At 38.9% G+C, this 24,016-nt stretch overlaps 1 protein-coding gene across 4 annotated transcripts; it reads left to right on the top strand.

Moving 5' to 3' along the window:
* Positions 1–701: 701 nt before the first annotated feature.
* Positions 702–18,488, top strand: LOC149248387 (E3 ubiquitin-protein ligase RSL1-like). 4 transcript variants are annotated; one of them, XM_089458417.1, is made up of 5 exons: positions 15,632–15,950; positions 16,122–16,183; positions 16,433–16,630; positions 17,032–17,090; positions 17,935–18,488. In XM_089458417.1, exons 1-5 carry the CDS (start codon positions 15,861–15,863, stop codon positions 17,940–17,942), a joined length of 417 nt encoding a protein of 138 aa, XP_089314543.1. In that variant the 5' UTR covers positions 15,632–15,860; the 3' UTR covers positions 17,943–18,488. The 4 variants fall into 4 exon arrangements, 2 of the variants coding, with proteins under 2 accessions (XP_089314542.1, XP_089314543.1); XM_089458416.1 differs by lacking the exon at positions 17,935–18,488 and having other exon boundaries at positions 15,630–15,950; positions 17,032–17,803; XR_016266667.1 differs by lacking the exons at positions 15,632–15,950; positions 16,122–16,183; positions 17,935–18,488 and adding an exon at positions 702–1,136 and having other exon boundaries at positions 16,284–16,630; positions 17,032–17,803.
* The last annotated feature ends 5,528 nt before the right edge of the window (positions 18,489–24,016 follow it).

Genomic DNA, 24,016 nt, shown 5'->3' with positions numbered 1-24,016 from the left:
TGTGTCTCTCTTTAGTTGGTCTTTCTTGGTCCTTAATATCTACTTTACAAGTCTATTAGAGCCAACACTACTAGATTTTTCAGGCAATTTATAATCATTTTAGACAGTTTACTTTTAAGTTTGGACAAATTTCCTTTTTGTCAATGGTCTAGTTTACCAAATCGCATGTCACTAACAGACAATAGTAAATGCCTTACGTAACTTTTAATTACCAAACAAAAATTTAATTCACAAAAAAATAAAAAGTGTGTGTGTGAGAGAGAGAGAGAGAGAGAGAGAGAGAAAGAAAGATTTTTATGGTCTTTAAAATTAATACTTAAAATAATTATGAAATTTATTATATGGACTTAAAATCAATTAAAATGGGCACAGTGTAACTATTATATGTTTGGGCTTTTTACTTAAACATGGTGATATAATTATTTGTGAAATTATAATTTTGCATTATGTAAAATGTTTATTTAAATGTATAAATAGATTCAACGCCCTGAAAAATCTCTAGATTACTTTGATTGTGTAGACCACGCAGCTTGAACTTGTAATTCCAACAAATTCCTACTAAAGTTTTAGGCCGATAGGCCTTCCTTTGAAAGAGACTTTCGTCATCATTTTGTTTCTGATGTTGACACCTGGCATCCACATTCGGCGGGCATCTGTCGTGCAATTTCTGTTTATTCTCAGTGATTTCCGAGAACTTCCTGCTTTCTTCCACCATATCCGTCCGTTTGGTAGCATTATTGCTGGGTGGCATTATTGCTCAACTCTCTCGAAAACCCAGTTATGCGGTGCACGATCAACAAATTCGTGCTTTGAAAACCCTGTTTTGCGGTGCACACACATTCGTGGCTTGAAACCCCTGTTCTGCGATGCACGATCAACAAATTTGTGCTTTGGAAACCCTGTTCTGCGGTTGACGACCAATTAAGATGTGCTTATTCCGTGCTTCCATGACCTTACCGGCAGCCTTCTTGGATCAAACTTCATCAACAAACAGACAACCCTGTTTGACAATCTCACAAAGTATAGCAGTGTTCAAACTGACAGAGGAGCCTGGTTTGACAATCTCACGAACGGAGCTGGAAATCATGAGCCGGAGCTGTGTTTAGAATACATCTGCACAACATCATTTCTTCCAGGTCAGGTCCTTCTTCAACTACTTTGTTTCCCTTTCCTTGCCATATCATCTCTCTCAGTCTTGTTTTGCTTCCTAGGGATTTGCTGGACTTCATTAATGATAGGCTTATGAATTTTTTTTACATGGTTGTCCTCTGCTTTCTCCTTTTCCTTCATTCAGCATGATTATCCTTCAAAACAAAATCTATTTTGATAAGAGGACATCTTTGACTTACAGTGCCAAATATGGCTGCTTTGTTGGGTTCCTATAATACTAGTGATTACCCCATTACTATTGTAGTTATACCCCTTATTTATATTGTTGTGCCCCTATTACCCCCATATTGTTATTTCTATGCCCCATAGAATCCCTCTATTGTTATTTTTGTGGCTTTATATTATTATTGTTAGGTCGGCTGGATTATATTGTGACTCCTTAGACTCCTATATATAGAAAGGAGGTTTTGTCATTTGAATCATCCAAGAATTGTTCATTTATGTAATGTAAAGGAGGTTGCCCCCTCGAAGAGGCTGAATTCTAAGACGTTGATCTATCTTTTCTTGAGCTGGTTTCATAACATTTGGTATTAGAGCTTTGGATTCTAGGGTTTCGCTGCTCCAAACAGGTCATCGTGGCATTTTCGCCATAACTTTTTTTCTGTGACGTTTCAGAAGTCGCAAAAAAAACCCATTTGAGAAGAAATCGCGTTGAACCTTGGGTCCGAATTTCAGAGCTTTTCGCGCGATATTTATGGAGATATGATCTGAGGAAGTTGGTCTTTTTGCAGACTCCTGAATTACATTCAAAACAGGTGACCTGGGGAAAATCATCATAACTTTCTCTCTGGGGATCGGATTGAAATTTCGTAAGAAGGTACAGAAAGAGGACAGACTGTAGTTTCTTTTATGCATTTTTCAGATCCAAATATCGAAACAGTGACTTGTGGCACGTCGTACAAGTTCGCTCTACTTAACTAGTCTATAATCAAGTCACTGTGGGCGATTTCGCATAACTCTTCCTTGGAGAATCCAATTTGGGTCAGACTTGCGGAATTGGAAAGAGGACACAGAGGGCTACTGCAAATCACAAATTCAGAACTAGATGATCGAAAAGTACAGAGATACATCAGAGGCAATATCGAGCTCCTACAAAGTGAAAAAAGGTGTGTAGATTTTCTTAAATTTTTGCTTAAGCTTGGTTTGAAAATTTATTTTGAAGGAATTCAAAGGGCATAATAAAGAATTATTATCGGTAACTGATGCCCCGAGGAAAGAAAATGCAAACACCTAGTAAGGAACCTGAAAGCTCTAGCATGACTCATGAAGAAGAAGAAGAAATGCTATATGATATATCAAAATTACAAGAACAAGTGCAACGAGTGTCACTTGCACAAAAAGCAACAGAATCTAAAATGGATGGTTTAAGGAAAGATGTAGAAGCTAAGATGGATGGTTTAAAGAAAGGTGTAGAAGCTAAGATGGATGGCATGGAAGCTAAGGTGAATGGCATGGACGCTAAAATTGATGGCATGGATGATAAGATGGAAGAATTGAAGATAAATATGAATAAGTTGCTACAAGAAATGGTCACTAAGGGTGAAAGGGTACTAAAGGAAACTCATGATGAGAACAAAAGAAATGTTAATCATGATTCCATAGACTCTAATGTTGGATCAAATACTCACCATGTTCCAAAAATCGATATGCGGAAGTTTGATGGCAAGGATACCGCCACATGGATATTACAGATGGAGCAATTCTTCGATCTCAATAATGTGCAAAACGCACAAAAGATACGTATGGCAACTGTATATTTGGAACCAAATCAGTTTGTATGGTATCAATGGCTTTGTTCTTGTAAACAATTTATCACTTGGGCAATTTTTACGGAAGAATTAATAGCACATTATGAAGATACAAAAAGCAACACTTTTTTTAGCCAATTGATAAGTCTCAAACAAAAGGGTTCAATAATGGAGCACATTGAGGAGTTCCAAAAATTGAACATAAGGGTAAAAGATATTCCAGAGGAGCATAGCATTGATGTGTTCATAGGGTCTTTAAAGGATAATATCCAACATGATGTTCGCCTTTGGGAACCTGATTCATTAGAGAAGGCATTCAGGTTAGCAAGAAAAATGGAAAGCAAAATTATGGCAACTAGGAAGCATACCACTCACAACTATAAAGACAGAAGTGTTGTTGCCCCTAGTCTTCCACAACCTACAAGGTTGACACCACAACAATTGGAAGAAAAAAGAGCAAAAGGGCTTTGTTACAGTTGTGATAGCAAATACACAAAAGGTCATAAGTGTGCTGAGAAGAAATTATTCTACATAGATTGTGAAGAGGAAGAAGAAAAGGAGCAAGAAAGGTCAAAAGAAGAGGATATACTCCAGGAACAAAGCCTATATGAAGAACAAATAAATCCGACCATATCTTGTAATGCATTGGCAGGAATTACCACTCCTCAAACCATCAAGATAGAAGGACAAATCAAGAAGAAAAAGGTAATAGTGTTGATTGATTCAGGAAGCACCCACAATTTTATTCATTGTAGGGTAGCAAAAGAATTGAATTGCTTCCTATATCCAGCACCAGAGTGTCAAGTGATGATTGCAAATGGAGGAACAATAAATTGCTCTGGAAAGTGCCATAATATCAAGCTATCCATGGGAGAATATGTATTGACTACCCCAATGCTTTCCATTCCAATGGGAGGTGCTGATGTTGTACTAGGAGTCCAATGGCTACAATCCTTGGGTACAATAGCTTTTAATTTTCAAGAACTTTTCATCAAATTTTCCACGGAAGGAAAGGAAGTTGAATTAAGGGGTATTGCAGGGAAACCAGGAAAGATAATCATCTTTAATGGCATGACTAAGCTTCTAAAAAAGGAGCAAAGAGGTGTAATTGCACAATTAAGTTCGCTAGATGTTTCCACATTGGAATCATCTATTTCTCTAGATCTCCAAAAAGTCTTGGACAATCATTCCAAGGTATTTGAGACTCCCAAAGGTCTCCCACCTATGCGTGATCATGATCATGCTATTCATCTGATTCCAGGAAGTGTTCCTCCAAACATCAGGCCGTACAGATATCCCTGTTGGACACCTAATCCTAATGGGTTAGTGTGGAAGTCGAATGGACAAAAGCAGTCCAAGAGACCTTGGGATCTGAAACCCAAGAGTCACAACATTGTATTATAAATGTACATCTCCTGTTAATAAAAATGTACTGAATGATTTATCTTTCCTATTCTATTGTTTCCATGTGTGTTTAACATGGTATCAGAGCAGGCGAATTCTGGCCCTGCTCATATTTGAGCCACTTGTTTTGTGGTCTCTACCTACATGTCAGTTCTGTCTTTCTACTAATCAGAGTTATCAGAATTGCCACCTTATTGAGCTTTGTATTCCTCATTCTGCACCATATTCTTTCCTACGCTCTGTGCACTCTCTATAACCGTTTTCTGCCATATTCTATTTATATTCCCTGCGCTATGCTCCATACAAACCTGACATTTGAACGCTGGTCCGACATTATTCTCCTGCTCTTCTGTTGCGCTGTCTGACCACCTGTTTGAATGCGTTGAGTGCCTGCCATTACCTGCGGTCTGCTACAATCCCATGTGGAGTATGAGGATTGTCCTGAGAATTATGAGGTTGCCCGTTACCTTTCAGAAATGAATCGCTGGAACGTTCTGTTACTCACGGCAGTAGAAAGGCGTGATTCGATTCATAGTATGCTATTCGATTTATGGTGTATATGAATGGTGTGATTCGGTTCATAGTGTAAATATTCGATGCATAGTATGTGATTCACTGTGCGTTGAAATCCATGTTCGTGGGTTGATATAAAAGGTCTCCATGTATTGATTAATTATTGGAATGAAGAATTGAACTTCTGCTGATCCTAAAACGTTTGAGAAGCTGTTAAAATTGCGTTGAAAGTTATGTAACGTTTGCTCTGAAGCTTGTTCCATTGACATATGTCATGAACCATTGTTGAAACGGTCATCATTGCCTCAAAAGTCATCATCGCCTCGTTCGCCTTCTCTGCCATTGCATAGAAAGTAAAAATAGTAGCAAAGGTCTAGCGGGAGAGAATCCCATCGGCCTTCACGGATTTTGCTGCATCCCACATTGCATCAAACATCTTGTTATTGCCAAGAACATCGACAAGCAGATTCCAGGCATAAGGGTTGTGCTTGCCCCCAAGCAGATTAACAGACTAGTGGAAAAACTTGAGGGACGCTTCACCTGCCTTGTATGAGTTCTTCAGCACTGATCCAATCGTAACAATATAGATTAAAAAAATGACATGGTAGGACCTCAGCAAAAATAGTGTGCGGTCCAAAATCCATGTGGTACAGCGATAGCATAAGGTCGTCAGTTCCACTCTCGGCAAAGGATTCGATAGCCTCTTCCAGCAATTGTATTTGCTCTCTAGAGCGCTGAACCAGGTCATTCTGGAAGGTAAGAATTTCTGGAGCAGCTTTCTCATTTCTCCAGGCCCGTTTTAGAAGCTCGACGTCCGTAGCAGCCCCGGATACGTCTGCGGTGTCTTCTTGCGTCCAAATGCTTGAGAGGAGTTATTAGCTGGCCCCGGGGGAAGAGGTTGTGCCTTCCCCGTTCTCCATTACTGTGCGGCCGTCTGTATCAATTCGAGCTACGCTGGTGCTGTAAACTCTCATTCCTCTACTCAATCAATCAGGTGTTTACAGTTGTGGTTTGAAAAAGGTACGAATGGCAAGGGTTTATGGTTTGTAACGCGAACGATGGACAGTTAACAGAATTGTCGAATGGTAATTCGGATGGTTGGAGAAAGTACAGAAGCTGTTGGTGCTGGAGTTGGAGGCGGTAGCAGCAGCAACAAGATGCCGACTCTTGAGGTATATGGAACGAATTTGACAAAACTGGCAGAGGAAGGCAAGCTTGATCCAGTAGTTGGATGGCAGCCACAAATAGAACGTGTTACTCAAATACTGGGACGCCGTACAAAAAATAATCCTTGTCTTATTGGTGAGCCTGGTGTAGGAAAAACAGCTATTGCTGAGGGACTTGCGCAGCGAATAGCTTCTGGAGATGTTCCAGAGACAATCAAGGGTAAAAAGGTCATCACTTTAGATATGGGTTTACTTGTTGCTGGTACCAAGTATCGTGGAGAGTTTGAAGAAAGATTGAAGAAATTGATCAAACAGAGTGATGAGATTATACTCTTCATAGACGAAGTTCATACTTTGATTGGAGCAGGTGCAGCAGAAGGTGCAATTGATGCAGCCAATATTCTGAAACCATCTCTTGCACGAGGTGAACTTCAGTGTATTGGAGCCACCACCTTGGATGAATACAGGAAACTCATTGAGAAGGACCCAGCACTAGAGAGGAGATTCCAACCAGTACAAGTGCCAGAGCCAACTGTTGATGAAACGATACAGATACTGAAAGGTTTACGTGAGCGATATGAGATTCATCACAAGCTTCGTTATACTGATGAGTCTTTGGTGGCTACTGCAAAGTTGTCGTATCAATATATCAGTGATCGTTTCCTTCCTGACAAAGCAATTGATCTGATTGATGAGGCTGGTTCTCGAGTGAGATTGAGGCATGCACAACTTCCTGAGGAGGCCAGAGAGCTTGAAAAACAACTTAGACAAATAACAAAAGAAAAGAATGAAGCTGTTCGAAGCCAGGACTTTGAAAAGGCTGGAGAGCTACGTGACCGGGAGATGGAGTTGAAGGCACATATTGTTGCTATAACAGAGAAGGGTAAAGAAAAATCAAAAGCTGAGAGTGAGGCAAATGATGAGGGTCCAACAGTGACAGAGGCAGACATTGAACATATTGTATCTTCATGGACAGGTATTCCTGTTGAAAAGGTATCAACTGATGAGTCTGACAGACTTTTGAAGATGGAGGAAACTCTTCATCACCGTGTCATAGGGCAAGATGAAGCTGTAAAAGCAATCAGTCGAGCTATTCGTCGAGCACGAGTTGGTTTGAAAAATCCCAACAGGCCAATTGCGAGTTTTATTTTCTCAGGTCCAACTGGTGTTGGCAAATCAGAGCTTGCGAAGGCACTAGCAGCTTATTATTTTGGTTCAGAGGAGGCAATGATACGGTTGGATATGAGTGAATTTATGGAGAGGCATACTGTCTCAAAATTGATTGGTTCACCCCCAGGATATGTTGGTTACAGTGAACGAGGACAGCTGACTGAAGCTGTGAGAAGGCGACCCTATACAGTGGTCCTTTTTGATGAAATTGAAAAGGCTCATCCAGACGTCTTCAATATGATGCTTCAAATTCTTGAAGATGGAAGACTGACAGATAGTAAAGGACGGACTGTGGACTTTAAGAATACCCTTTTGATCATGACTTCTAATGTTGGGAGTAGCGTGATTGAGAAGGGAGGCCGTGGAATTGGTTTCCAGCTTGATTACGATGAGAAAGACAGCAGCTACACAAGGATCAAAAGTCTTGTCAATGAAGAGCTGAAGCAATATTTTCGACCTGAGTTCCTGAATCGACTAGATGAGATGATTGTGTTTAGACAGCTCACAAAGACAGAGGTGAAGGAAATGACCAGACTTGAAGATGCATTAAAGTTACTGAATATCCTAATTCATTCCACTGTTGATGGGATGGTAAAAGTCAACAAAGAAACTCTTTTTGACATTCAAACTTATTTGCAAAATGCACAAGAAAAAATCGATTTTTTGCAGCTTGAATCACAGCTACAGCAAGAAGAGCTACATCAAAATAGACACCATTCTGAACCTGTTTTTGTTCAGAACATTAAGACAACCACCCATCAGCAGCATGTTAATAATGTTACAGTTCATTCAAATAAAGCAGCAGTTGTACATGCAGATGCAGAAACTCAGTGTGCACTTCCCAAGCCCATCATCAGACCTTGGGAACAGCTTGTCCACAACAAGCACAGAACTGGTCTTGGATATGACAAGGACTTGTCCTTTCATATTCCAGACTATGCCAAGCCCATTCAGTTTCAGAGTGCTGGATTCATTCATGACAGTTCAGCTGCTCCTCATGACAGTTCAGCTTCAGCTGTTCCAGATTCTGCCCCTCTTCCACAGCAACAACAACAACAAAAACAACAGATCGTGAAATGCCAACACTGTGACCGAGTTGGCCATTTGAAAGATCACTGTTTTGATCTTCATCCATGTAAGCACTGTCATAAAACCAGCCATTCTTCACACAGATGCTTCAGAAACAAACGTCCTGCAAGAACAAAGATTCATCTTGGATGGATCGCTTCTTGGCAATGGGCATCAACAGCCAAGAAGATATTCCAAACACATGTCAGAACTTGTTCCAGAATATTGAACAGTCTTGCAGTTGAGTTTTCTCCATCTTCTCACCTTGTATCTGATAGGGGGGGAAATGATGGTCATCTACAAGCTTCAAAGTCACATCAAGCGAGCCTGAGCCACAACCTGCCACACCAGTTTCAGAGTTGTAGCCAGAGACAAAGATGCCTGAACATGCCTTCAATTGGCAATCTGGGACACTTCCTCTAGCAGAAGACTCCAGCTTCTTGCCAGTTTTGGAAGAGTTCCAGGAATTACAGAGTTGTTGGTCATCCTTAAACCATCACAGATTGAGAACACTTCCTCTAGCAGAAGACACCAGCTTCTTGCCAGATTTGGAAGAGTTCAGGAATTGCATTAAGCATTCCAGAGTTGTTGGTCATCCTTAAACCATCACAGATTAAGAACACTTCCTCTAGCAGAAGACTCCAGCTTCTTGCCAGTTTTGGAAGAGTTCCGGGAACTGCACTAAGCGTTCCAGTGTTGGTGGTCATCCTTAAACCACCACCCTTTTTTACCAACATTTCATAGAGCACATTCAGCCTAGTGCTGCCATGCATTTTTTGCACATTTTGTATTACAGCTCTCTTCTTGGACTCATACATAACCCTTCGGATTAAGGGGGGGAATGTTGGACACCTAATCCTAATGGGTTAGTGTGGAAGTCGAATGGACAAAAGCAGTCCAAGAGGCCTTGGGATCTGAAACCCAAGAGTCACAACATTGTATTATAAATGTACATCTCCTGTTAATAAAAATGTACTGAATGATTTATCTTTCCTATTCTATTGTTTCCATGTGTGTTTAACAATCCCTATGTCCAAAAAAGTGAAATTGAACGTATGGTTGCAGAAATGCTAGAGGCTGGTATAATTCAATCGAGTCAAAGTTCTTTCTCAGCTCCAGTAGTATTGGTGCACAAGAAGGATGGATCATGGCGCATGTGTCCGGATTATAGGGAGCTCAACAAGCTCACTATTAAAGATAAGTTCCCCATTCCTGTCATTGATGAATTACTGGATGAATTGCATGGATCAATTTACTTCACCAAGTTGGATCTTCGTTCGGGATATCATCAAATCAAAATGAAGATTGAAGACATTCCGAAAATGGCATTTAGAACTCATGAGGGTCATTATGAATTTTTGGTCATGCCTTTTGGCCTTACCAATGCACCTTCAACATTTCAAGGTTTGATGAATTCAATTTTCAAACCATTCCTTAGAAAATTTGTGTTAGTATTTTTTGATGATATACTAATCTACAGCAAGTCTTGGAAGGATCATGTTGAACATGTTGACAGGGTGCTACAACTATTGGAGGAGAAACAATTATATGCAAAAAGATCCAAATGTTTCTTTGGAGTCCAGGAGGTGGAATATTTGGGTCATATTGTATCTCATGAAGGAGTTAAGGTAGACCCTAGCAAAATTAAAGCCATTAAGGAATGGAAAATCCCCACATCCATAAAGCATCTGCGAGGATTTCTTGGGTTGACAGGGTATTATCGCAAGTTTGTTAAGAATTATGGGAGAATAGCAGCACCTCTAACAACATTATTGAAGAAAGATTCATTTTCATGGACTCCAGAAGCAACAAAGGCCTTTGAACATCTTAAAGAGGCAATGTGCCAAGCACCGGTCTTAGCTACACCAGACTTCACAAAAACCTTTATTGTGGAATGTGATGCTTCAGGAAATGGAATTGGTGTTGTTCTAATGCAAGATGAAAGACCCATTGCTTTTGAAAGTCGTCCAATCAAGGGAAAGTTTTTAAGCAAAGCTATTTATGAGAAGGAAATGTTGGCAATACTCCATGCACTTAAGAAATGGCGACCCTACCTAATGGGAAGACACTTCAAGGTAAAAACAGATCATGATAGCCTTAAATACTTTTTAGAACAAAGATTATCCTCTGAAGAGCAACAAAAGTGGGTCACAAAGATGTTGGGTTATGACTTTGAAATCATCTACAAAAAAGGGAAGCAAAATGTGGTGGCAGATGCACTCTCAAGAAAGGATGAGGATGTGGAAGCATTTTTGTGTGCCATTTCTATTATCCAACCAGATTGGATAAACGAAGCAAGGGAGGAATGGAAGAATGACGAAGAAGTGTGGGCACTTATTCAAAAGCTACAACAAGATTCCAGTACTTCTGATACATTTAGCTGGCAAAATGATTCGTTATGGTACAAAGATCGCTTATACCTCTGTAAGAATTCCCAGCTAAAACAAAAGATTCTTATGGAATTGCACACTTCTCCCTTAGGAGGGCACTCAGGATTTTTAAAAACTTACCACAGGGTTAAGAAGGAATTTTTTTGGGATGGCCTTAAATCAGATATTCAAAAGTTTGTGGCAGAATGTTTGGTTTGCCAACAAAATAAAGTTGAAACAATTAAGACACCGGGTCTATTACAACCTTTATCCATTCCAAGCCAACGTTGGGAGGAGGTTTCAATGGATTTTATCACAGGTTTACCCAAGTCTGAGGGAAAGAGTGTCATCATGGTGGTAGTTGACAGACTTACCAAGTATGCACACTTTTGTGCATTATCACATCCATTTAAAGCCAGTACAGTTTCTACTGCATTTATGGAAACAGTTCAAAAGCTACATGGAAACCCAAAGATTATTGTAAGTGACAGAGATCCCATTTTCACTGGAAATTTTTGGACAGAATTATTTTCTTGTCTTGGTACTCAGTTAGCTCATAGCTCATCTTATCATCCTCAATCTGATGGGCAAACTGAGATAGTAAACAAATGTTTGGAAGGATATCTTCGTTGCTTTGTATCTGATAAACAGACACAATGGGTCAAATGGTTGCCTCTGGCTGAATGGTGGTATAACACTTCCTTCCATACAGCAACAAAAATGACCCCATTTATGGCACTTTATGGGTATCAACCACCATCCATCACATCATATTTAAGAGAAAATTCTAAGGTTCAGGCAGTGGAACATCACATCGAACATCAACAACAAGTCCTCCAACTCTTAAAGGATAACCTCGTGTTGGCACAAAATAGAATGAAACAACAGGCAGATCAACATCGCAGTGAAAGAAGTTTTGATGTAGGTGATTGGGTATTCCTACGGCTACAACCATATAAGCAAATGTCCCTAAAGCAAGCTAAGAAGGATAATAAATTATCACCAAAGTATTATGGTCTGTACAAGGTGTTGCAAAAGATTGGTACTATGGCATACAAATTGGAGCTTCCTGCAGCTTCTCGATTGCACCCAGTTTTCCATGTTTCATGTTTAAAGAAGGTTATAGGCGACAAGCTCCCAATTCAAACAATATTGCCAGAACTTGACGAGGAAGGAAAAATTATATTGGAACCGGAAGCAGTCACAGAAACAAGAAATCGACAGCGATGAAATCGATCAATTTCAGAGTATCTTATCAAGTGGAAGAACTTATCCGCTGAAGATTCCACATGGGAGGATGAGAATTTTATGCAGAAGTATCCAGAACTACTCAAGCATTGAGGACAACACTTTTTTGAAGGAGAGGGGCATGTTGGGTCCCTATAATACTAGTGATTACGCCATTACTATTGTAGTTATACCCCTTATTTATATTGTTGTGCCCCTATTACCCCCATATTGTTATTTCTGTGCCCCATAGAATCCCTCTATTGTTATTTTTGTGGCTTTATATTATTATTGTTAGGTCGGCTGGATTATATTGTGACTCCTTAGACTCCTATATATAGAAAGGAGGTTTTGTCATTTGAATCATCCAAGAATTGTTCATTTATGTAATGTAAAGGAGGTTGCCCCCTCGAAGAGGCTGAATTCTAAGGCGTTGATCTATCTTTTCTATCTTTTCGTGAGCTGGTTTCATAACATGCTTCATGATAGACGCCTCACAAAACCAAGTTATGAAATAGTTTGCGGGAAGCAGGTTGTTCCATTGCTGGCACACAATTCGATATACACAAATTGCACAGGAAGCCAATAGAATATATCCTATGGCAATTTGTTCCACCTGTGGCAAATACAAGAGTCGTTGATTCAATTTCCATATTTCTTAACTCAACCGGTTCAACAAGGAGACAATAACAATTCGTGACAGTATAATCTGAATCCTTCCTGCTGTCATTTTCCATAGATCCACCCTTTATTTGAACTTCCTTTGATTTCCGGTTGGATCCTTTCTCAACCAAAGAATTTGGTTTGGATATTTTAATAAGACTCTAGGTGAATGCTTTCGGTACTGAGCATGGATAGTGTAATTTTGAAAAGGATGCATCCCCTCAAACAACTGCAATGTTTCTCTGAATTCTTTGACATGGCTCTGTATATCTTCAGGACTGTTGGCATTTTTACATGTATAAAAATTTAGGGACAATTCTGAAATTTTAGGCACATGTTTTATCTAAGTCACAGGTCTGAGAATCTTTGCACAGATATGAACTATGTCTTCTAAAAAATAAGTAGGTCTAAATTGTTGTCCACATACTGTTTTAAACTTGTCTTCTCACAGGCCCGAGATTGTTGTAGATCCTTTGCCATAGGTCAAAAATCTATGCAAAAGTACTTAATGTCACAAAGATATGTGACAATTCAAAAACTCTTGCTTCAGTTACAAGTCTTCATTGTACATAGGTCTGAGATACTGTCAGAAGTTCGAGCTACTAGGCATTTTTGCACACAAGACATATGCCTCATGTCCAAGAGTTTACAGGTCACAAATTCTCTTCCACAAGTCGGAGCACAACAAATGTTACATGTCTGAAAATTTAGGCACAATTCTGAAATTTTAGGCACAGGTTTGATTTAAGTCACAGGTCTGAGAATCTCTGCAGAGATATGAACTATGTCTTCTAAAAAATAAGTAGGTCTGAACTGTTGTCCACATACTGTTTTAAACTTGTCTTCTCACAGGCCCGAGATTGTTGTAGATCCTTTGCCATAGGTCAAAAATCTATGCAAAAGTACTTAATGTCACAAAGATATGTGACAGTTCAAAAACTCTTGCTTCAGTTACAAGTCTTCATTGTACATAGGTCTGAGATACTGTCAGAAGTTTGAGCTACTAGGCATTTTTGCACACAAGACATATGCCTCATGTCCAAGAGTTTACAGGTCACAAATCCTCTTCCACAAGTTCAAGCACAACAAATGTTACATGTCTGAAAATTTAGGCACAATTATGAAATTTTAGGCACAGGTTTGATCTAAGTTTAGTATTGTATACCTTCAGTTTTTCCATATTCTTGCAAATCCATCCCATAACAAAGGAAAGATGAACTATTGCATCTACTACATCAGTTGAATTATCCATGACAATAACAATAGTTGATCCAAGACCTTCTGTGGTCTTGTGTCAACCACTTGACTACCCCTCCTCTACAGAATGCAGAAAGCTGATAAAGAGGACAATGACCCAGCTCTCTCAAAAATGTTTATACCCCTCGACAACTCTTAAGATCCAAAGCATTAGTAGCAGTATGCCACTCCAACAAATATTTAAAACAGTATTTGTCATAGTAATGTTTTCATAAAATGATTTGAGAATTCCATGACCTCAAGCCGAGTCGATTAACAATGCATACATGGAGTTGCTAAAATGCAATCGAAGCAGATGCTTGCTTAAATTTTCATGAGAGATGTGCTCCATGGAACTCTTGATTTTATCTTTAAGATGGAATGTGTACAGACTAGAGAGGTGCTTGTTATGATTAGTCTCTTAATTTCTTGATTAGAAAAGGCCTGGTTTTCTGTCAACCACTTGGCTACCCTTCTTTTACATTGTGCACTAAGCTGATTAAAAGGACAATAACTTAGCTTCCTCAAAATGTTTATACCCCTAAATAACCCTTTAAATCCAAAACATTAATGGGATTAGGTCACTCCAACATTGATGAGTCAGACCAGCTATTTCTGAATTTTTCATATCGATTAGTGAGCAACTGCATAATGCCTAAGAATATGTGGTCAAAAAACATTCGAATCTGGAATGTCAGACCATTAAGTTCATTCCTGTGTATATATGCCCCAATTATAGTATAGGTATTCTTCCAATTATTTTAGCCCTTCGATTCAGTCCTTTGACATGGAATAATAGGTTAACCTTTGGCCACAACATTCAGAAAGTAAGGTATGGTTAGTAATAAAGCGACCTCAAATGAACAGCTATGTATCTATATCATTTTTATTAATGTAATCACAAGGAACTCTTCTTGTGCATTACATGTATAAAAAACACTAGGACAGTTCCAACAAATCTACAGAAGCTGATAATTCCCATATCAAAGCAGACTCCAAGAGGCTTCATCGAGTAATGAGGAAGATTGAATCAATTAACTGAAAATTCAATTAGTGAATCTCTATTAGGTTTCTAATTCCAAGCTGAAAAGTCTAGATACCTTTGGGTTTACTTTCTGCCAACATCTAAGGAGGGCCTCACTTTTGTAGGAAACAAAATCAAGCTGTTGTTTTGACAGACTTATACTGTCAGCGGCAAGATACTTGTACTTGAGATAGACTTCAGCAATTATCCAGTGCCTTGATATATTTATACCACTCTTTTGGAATGTTCATGCAGAAAATTGGTTCTTTAGTATTTGGAAATAAGAAACTGAAAATATTAAACAAAAAGAGAGTTTTCTATCAAAAGTGATTTCATACAACACCTCATAATAAGAGGTTAGAACATCATGGCCACAACTACAGGGGTGAAATTTGATTATAAGTGCCACATCTGAAAGAGAATTAGGAACAAACATACCTAGTATTAAACCAAACAAAAATGTAAAGGCAACAAAAAATAACCCTATTGCTACTCAATCTGTGTACAAATAAAAGTCAAGACAAGGAAATAATGAAAATCAACAACATTTGATTTACCTTGAAGAATAAAGGACGAAGAGTTCTCTAGTTAGACAAAATCAGGTATAGAAACCCTCATTTTAGAAGCAAACAACTGCATAGTGGAATTGGATAAAGGCAATTATGCCAGCCATAGTTAGTTGCTTGCAAAAGTAATATTTTGTGTAAGAAAGTAAAGAAGACACTTTTACTGCATGCTTGGATGAGGTCAGACGTGGAAACCATCACAGCTACTCAAGGTGCAGTGGTTGAGGTAATAAAGCCTTGCGGCAGGGACCAATAAGAAAATGACAATTTAATAATGTTGGATCATCCAAATACAAACAGATATGACATAGAAAATAAATTATTGCCTAAAACATCATTTGAGTTTGGATTTTTTATCACTTGAAATTGCCCTTTATCGCCTGGTTTGACCTTTCTGATTAGTGGGATCCTTGACAAGTTTTTTTTTTCTCAAGTTATGACTATCAATTTACTGTTCTATTGTTTTTAAATCCTCATTTTCAAATTCCCAAAGTTTAGAAAGCTTTTTAATATCTGTCTTGAGATTATGAATTTTCATGTTAATGCACAACTTAGAGAGGGAGGAGGCAGAAGATCTGATTAAGGGTCACGGAGGGCGCGTCACTAGATCTGTCAGCAAGAAAACGGTTGTTATAGATTTCCTAACATTGCACTTTTTTTTTTCATTTTTGTATTTTCCCCGATTTATGTCATAAGTGATTAACAATTAATTTCTTTATAGTTCCCTATCATAATTGGATATTTTTTTGAGCAACAATGTTTTGAAACCTTTCTGTTTTCATATATGCCCTATCCAGAGCTATTTGTTGGTTCATGAAGATATTGGGGGTCGCAAATCTCAGAAAGCAAAAGAACTGGGGTTTGTAATCAATTAGATTTTTTACTATTCTTCTGTGGATACCACTTGTGATGCATTTCCATTTAGGTATTTGGTTTCTCATTGGGCTGATCTGTTGCAGGATAACTTTTCTTTCTGAAAATGCTTTGTTTGACATGATCCGTAAGTCAAGGATTGCTTGGCACTCTTGTTGAAGGATGTGCCTGAAGTAGGAAGCTCAACTGAGCCAGCTGTTGTTATTATTAAAGAGTTGGAATGCCCTGAATGCAGAAGGTCGTTTTGTGCTCAATGTGGTGTGCCATGGCATGTGGGTTTGGATTGCTCTGACCTGGAGAAACTGTCTTTTTCCGAGAGGGACAAAGATGATTTGTTGCTCTTAAAGCTCACCAAAAAAAAAGCTTGGCGACTGTGTGGAAAATGTGGACAAATTGTTGAAGAAACGTCTGAATGCTGTAACATGATTTGCAGGTCAGTGAACTGGTAAAATACATTTTTGTTGACTATTTTTTTTTATTTATAATACCCTATTTGTCTTTGATAAAGATAATTGGTTCCAATCTGAAAATTAGATTTTCTAATCCTAGCTGTAGGTTATGATATCTTTACTGTGTGCACATGGATGCCTAAGTATTTCCAATTGAAAAGCAAAGCTACATACTAATTGTCAATGGCTTAACAAAGATGTTTCTTCAAATGTATCTAGCTTAGGCAAACCTGGTATTTGAAAACTACTTATCTAATATCTTTCCCTCACCTCTGGTGAATCTGTCATTGAAATTTGTTGTTCAATATTGGAAAACTAAGAGGCATTGCTTGGTTATTTAAACCACAAGGAGAACTGAAACATATGGTGGTTGGTGTTGTTTCAGATGTGGTTGTGAGTTTTGTTATAAATGCGGATCAAAGTGGAAGAATGATACAGTGCCTTGCAAATGCTCTGGGTGGGAAGAATGATAAAAGGAGCTGAGATTTTCTTGGATTTGGGACCTGGGAGACAACAAAGTTGTGAAAAATACATATGGCTATAAATATTGTTTACCAAATTCCATTGTGGTTTCTCTTTAAGTTGATCTTTGCAATGTAGTCCTCATTCTCTTACACAGGGGAATTATATCAGTTCTTCTTCATCATGAATAACTTGATTTGTTTCAAAGCGCATGCCATGAAGATTTCATTCAAGAGATACATGCTTGACCAAAAACAAACTTAAAATTTAGTAAGTTCAACCCCATACCTGTTGTGGATCTTTGATAGTCCGGGTTCTTGCGAAGTTTCATGAGTCAAGAGAAAGCCTCAAAGGACCTTGTGAAGTCTCTTTACTGAAATCTTTTTGAAGACTTACCTTCGCAGGTTTTGGATAATGTGTTCAGGGGTGTTCTGAAGCACATATCAGATTGCATTGTAGCCACATTTCTCAGTGATAACGTTAAGCGGTTCAATACAAATGTTGTTATGGGAATTGAGGTTGATTTGAAACTGCTAGAATCTTTTGCAGATACTCAATTTCATGATAGTGGCTTGGATGAGCTTCAAGGTGCAACAGATCCAAAAAAGTCTTTGTTAGAGGCAAGGCAGTTGGTTAGTCTTTTATTAAACAACCATCCAGAGCAATGGAATCTTAGTTAATGGACATTTATAACAGATTCTTGTGAAGTGTTGAGGATAGAGAACATTGTAAATCAAGATGGGGCTCCATTCATGTATTATCACACTTGCAATGTAAGCCTTCCAGGCCAATGTATTCATGATTTTTCCTTTTTATTGTAGAAAATATATCTAAAACAGCTAGGACAGCATTTGAAATTCTCAAGTTCTCTTCCTTTTTTGGTTTAAGCATGTCAGCATTTTTAAAAACATGTGAATGAATCTGGACCCCAAGAAATACATGTTGAATCAGAAATTCTTGTGGTTTTCTTTATGTTCTTCTGCATTTACATGCTGCTCTTTTCTTTTTTTCTCTTCCAGTATAAAGGACTCACATTCCCAGTCTGTTTTGTCTCCTATATCTTTTACTCTATTTCAGATTTAATAAGCTGTACAATATCAATAGCAGCTCAAAAGGTGGGCCAGCAGAGGTTCTATCAACCTATATTGTGAGCTATCTGGTGCATTATACCTGTCTACTATCAGAAAACAGTAGCTGGATTCCTATTATGTAACATGGAGCTGGCATTATGTATATGTGATAGTTCTCGTTTCAGAAACTTTGTATGCCTATTGTACCACCCATTTCATGATAGCGTTACATTCAGTGATATCTACTGTGTTATTCTTTTATTCAATGTGATTCACATCAAGTATATTCTCTTTTTACTCATCCAGAGGTGATGATTTTGATTGAAGGCTAAAGATCTAAAAATCATTGTTTATAATTATAGTTTTAATTCTGATAATTTTAAGATTTTGTCTCTACCTTTTTTAAATTGTTTTTCAGTAGTTGTATGTTTGAAAGAAAACAACGTGTTTTCCAGTTCTATTTTGCATTACCCAAATTGAATTTGAAGTTTGCTTGGAAGTGGTTTATCAATGTAAGGAAAAATGTTGTGGCTGTGATCAACTATTCAGTACTTGTGGCCTGTGACTTCCCTGAACAAAAAGACAAACAGTTATATGGAATGTGAAGAGATAGAAAGCACAATAGCAATTTGGTGAGATACACGAAACCCATGACACTGGCTACATTAGTTATTTAATTACTACATGTTCGAGATAGCTATATATACAATATACAATTATTTTCACAAACAAAAATTTGTGTTGGTTTACATTTCTGGTAAGTCGATAAAAAACTGTGAACATGGCTGTCCATAACTTGCAGGGGGTTGTTTGGTTTGTGAAGAAGGTGAACAGGGTCATAATCAATAAATTTTCAGTGCAAGAATGTTTGTGAATTTATAGATATATGATTTCAGAGCAAAGTATCAAGCAAAATACACACTTTTAAGGCATACATGGTAGGTTTTGCAAAATGTGTAGATATCTTCTTCCCAATATAAATATATAAAAGGGGAAAACTTCTGTCCATCAAATGTGGATTTCAGCCTCTTTTTGCGCTATGGTTGCTGGAAGTGTTATTCCTACTTGTGTTTTCCTGTTGCTCTTGATTTGCTTTGCTTTTATTATTTTCACCAACTGAACATGCAACTACTCTTCAAGTAATCCTGCAGCTGGTTGCAACTTCATTATACTTGGTACTTACATTTGACTGTCTCCTGCTATTGCCTTTGTCACTAACAAGCTTCGTAGATGCTTGGCCATCTATAGAGGTTTCTTGATTTTGGGTATTTAACTTACTCTAAAATCAAAGAAGACATTCAATGTGTTTCGTGCAATATAGATATAAACAAAACATCTAAAGAAAAGTAATTGTGCAATGACCCAGTCCAAGAAAGCAAGGTTTTCCACAAGGCTTGAACCAACATCTCTTCTAGAGAAATTCAACAATTCCAATTTAATCATCCTATCAACCTCTCTTTGTACCTTTTGGGACAATTTCTAGTTAATAAAACTTACGAGAAAATAATATCAAAGAAAAAAAAAAAAAAAAAACACATTAGATGATATTATTAAAATGTGTATTTAATTAATAATCAAACTAACTTCTATACATTCAAAAGATTTAATATTAGAAAAATTATGTGAGCATTTATGACATGAGGCATATTGAACATGACATGCTTCCAACCATCTGTGCATGTTTTAAAAAGTAAATTTTGGATCAATGCAATCTTAATTTTACCATGTGCCAAGGTGACTTATATCTCTTCGTCATTTTGCCTTCGACTTGTGCAATCTGAAACAGTTGGGACAACAATATACTATTTATTTTTTTGTTAAATAGATGAAGCCTAGGCTAGTGTCTGTGTGACAACCCCCATGCTAACTCCCCTTCACTGTAAATTTATCTCATATATTTTGATTTTAATTAAAATTCCTGAGAATTGGGACACAAATTTCGGAGTTTGAGGAAGGAGATTGCTTGGGATTGGAAGGAAGATTGACTTGTTTTATTGTAGCCATGAATAACTAGCATATATGCTTTAAATAGGGTTTATGATATGAGTCAGTGAAGCTGGGAAGAGGACAGAAGAGCCATTCCTGCCTTGGATAAATCCACAAGGTAGAGAGGAAAAACATTTAAGGAGGATGGGTTGCACTGGAAGTTGAGACAACCTAAAGTCAAAAAATAGGAAATGAAAGGGGAAGTGTTGACACACAACATCTCCACCACCAATCATATATGAAAAAACCACCATAGCCGATAAGGAAGGGGGAGACAACAACGTCTACTCACACAACCAAAAAAGGTTGCATTGGTGTAATGCAAGGGGGGATCATCACACTCCATGCATAACAAGAAGAGAACATTCGTGAAGAGACCACTCTCACACACATGGAGGGAAGACTAATATAGATACAGAGAACAACATAGAAGAAAAAAAAGAAGAAGTTAGAGAACATTATTGAGGGAGAATACAAAGAAAGCCATGAATAACTAACAGATATGCTTTAAATAGGGTTGATGATATTAGTCAGTGAAGTTGGGAAGAGGACAGAAGAGCCATTCTTGCCTTGGATAAATCCACAAGGCAGAGAGGAAAAAAATTTAAGGAGGATGGGTTGCACTGGAACTTAAGACAACCTAAAGTCAAAAAATAGGAAATGAAAGGGGAAGTGTTGACACACAACATCCCCACCACCAATCATATATGAAAAAACCACCATAGCCGAGAAGGAAGGGGGAGACAACAACATCTACTCACACAACCAAAAATGATTGCATTGGTGTAATGCCGGGGGGGGGATCATCACACTCCATGCATAACAAGAAGAGAACATTCGTGAAGAGACCACTCTCACACGCATGGAGGGAAGACTAATATAGATACAGAGAACAACATAGAAGAAAAAAAAGAATGTAGAGAACATTATTGAGGGAGAATACCAAGAAACTCTCTGAAAGAGGGTTGTCGTAGATATAGCTATGTTTTTTTTTGCGACAGTAACGGTTAGTTTTATTTTGGCGGCAAACAAGCTACCGCGTGCTTTTACATTTCTGCAGAATTAGAGACAGAGATCTGGGGAATTCTTAATGGAGTTGGGTATGTTCGCCTCTAATCCAGAGATTTGCCAGTCCATCCGATGTCCGGAGTCAGAGAAATAAGCTTCGTCGACTTTGACATGAGATCGCTTAGTGTTGGCTGTTGGAATAGTTGGAACAACGCACAGTGCCAGAGGACTTCCTACGGAGCCTGATCTTGCTGTGCCAAAGAGCATCAATGCTGTTGATCTTCCTGCGGATCTTGATCTTGCTGTTCCAAAGAGCATCAATGGCGTAGGAACCTGATTGACCACGCTTTGGAGAGATTGCTTCTTCAGCGGGAAGCTCCAACGCAAGTTTTTGCGTAGTACAGCGAATGCTGCTTTCCGGTAGTGAGAGGCTCTGAATATGCTGAACCCAGCCTTCAGGATTGAGAATGGAGTGAAGATTAAAGCTGAAACTGAGATGCGCCCTTGAGGGTCCTTTGAGGGCTCTTGGGAAGTAGGAACTAAACAGTAAACAAAGGTCGATAAACGGAGGCTGATATCAGGCTTGAAATTATCGGTTTACTTAGTTTGAATTGAGCAGAGGTCCCGAAGAGCAGGAATGAGGGGGGAATAGGAAGCCCTTAATTCAGGAATGATAGGAGGGTCGATCAGCAGGTGTATTAAGGAATGGAACAAGAAGATTCAATTGAGTTGACCACCAGGGATCTCCGAGAATAGAGGGAGCCAAGATTGGCCTCCATATCAGCTTGAGAATTGAGGTTCCTTAAGATATGATAGAAGGAGGTTTTATTGAATTGGGCAGTAATAGCTTGATTTTTCTGATAATGGTGGCTAACTGAACCTGATGGGAGGTCTTAGGGTGTAGCATTGCCTGGATGATAAGTCTTGAATCACCAAAGACTGAGAGAGAAAGGATATTTCTGTTAATCGCCAGAGTCAGCCCCTGCCACAATGCAAGAGCCTCCGCTCTGTTGTTGGTTTCGATTCCCAGACCCCAATGGAATCTCATTTCCGGAGAACCTCTAGGACTCAATAGAACTCCTCCACTGCCAACAACCCCAGGGTTTCCTTTAGAGGCCCCATCGAAGAATAAACAGTGATCATCCAGGGCCGATCTCCACTTAATGAACTCGAGTTCTTCCAGCCTAATCTCCCAGTTGGCATGGACGGAAACAGGATGAAAGGGCCTTTCCTTCAGATTTGGAACCAGTTCTTTGAACCATTGCTCCTCCTCTTTGACCAGACTCATTTCGTTCCTTGAGGAAGTATTGGCTTCCAAAGCCTCGCCCAGCAAAGCTTTTATTTTTGAGATAACTCTTATTGCAGTGCAACTTTCTTCTCGAAAAATTCTGTTATTCCTTTCCAACCACAGTTTCCAGCAAATGAATTTAGGGATCCACATCCAACTGGTTTTAAGAAGACTTTTATTTTTAAGGCAGAAGGGAGATAAGCTGGCCCAAGTTCTGAACAAGGCAGGGATGTTATCTAGAAAATCAAGGTTAGTTGGATCTAACAGCAGAACTCCCCTCCAGACTTCTTGAGCAAAGGGGCAAAGCAGCAACAGGTGACTGATAGTTTCTTCATCAGACCAGCAAAGTGGACATCTGGAAGGTCCTTCCATCCCTCTTCTTCGCAAATTATCTCTGGTAAGAATGCTTTGGTGTGCAACGGTCCAACAGAAGAAGTCGATTTTGGGAAGAGCTGGGAAATCCCATATGAATTTCCATTGGGCTGGATTTGGCGGAGCATAAGGGACAGCCATAGTTCTTTTATACCCTTTGGAAACAGTGTAATGGCCAGAGATGGATCCCCAGCCTCTTTTGTCTTTAGCAGTGGCCTTTGAAGGAGATTTACCTTAGAGCAGATCTAATAGTAAAGAAGCTTCCCCCTGCAACATAATGGGGACCTCCCCCAGGTTCCAACCATCCCAGGTTCTATCAGGAGCTTCCTTCCAATTCGAGATATCCCACAATGTGTGCAGATTGCAAGACTGAAGCCAATCTTTGATGTTTGCAAGACCTTCCACATGATTCATTGGTTGGTCACCCAAGATCGAATCATCCCAGATTTTGATTTTTCTTCCATTACCAGGGATCCAATAAAGGTAATGGCTGAATTGCTCTCTAGCAGCATTGCAAAGATTGAAGATTGGAGATCCTTTTAGAATTCTTGGAGGCTTATCCAGGCATCTCAAGCGCTGCCCTTGGAAGTATTTCTTCCAAATGACTCTTTTACTCCAGCTAGTATTTCCAGAAACTAAATTCCACAGAATCTTGGATCCCAAAGCAAGATTTTGGGCAGCCAAGTTACGCAGTTGGAGGCCTCCTTCCAGAAATGGTCGCTTGAGAGTTTCCCAGTTCACTAAATGGATCCTTCTATCATTGTTATTCCCACCTTCCCACAGAAATCTTCTCAACAGGCTGTCCAATTTGCTGAGAAAGGTTTTGGGGGCAAGGAGAATAGAGTTTTGGAATAGGGGCATACTTATTAGGACCGATTTCATAAGGATGACTTTCCCTGCATTATTCAGCCAAGAGGCACCCCAAGCTTGGATTCTATTCTTTATCTTATCGAGTAGAGGCAGCCAGTGAGCAACTTTAGGCTTAGATTTGAAGATTGGGATCCTGAGGTATTTAAATGACTCCCAGTTTCGAATTCCATCCATTTCTAAAAGTCTTGCAATGTCAGACAGCTCTTTGGTCGAGCAGTTCCAGCCATAAATAGAGGATTTTCGATAATTGATTTTGCTGCCCGAGATCAACCTGTAAATGTCCAGCTCCCTCTTGAAATGTCTGGCAGAGATTA

This window comes from Pinus tabuliformis, chromosome 7, assembly GCF_031772625.1.
Source record: "Pinus tabuliformis cultivar Carrire ecotype Pingquan chromosome 7, CPIR1, whole genome shotgun sequence".
Classification (NCBI taxonomy): Eukaryota; Viridiplantae; Streptophyta; class Pinopsida; order Pinales; family Pinaceae; genus Pinus; species Pinus tabuliformis.
The sequence above is the reverse complement of the archived record's forward strand: the minus strand, read 5'-3'. Positions and strand labels throughout refer to the sequence as shown.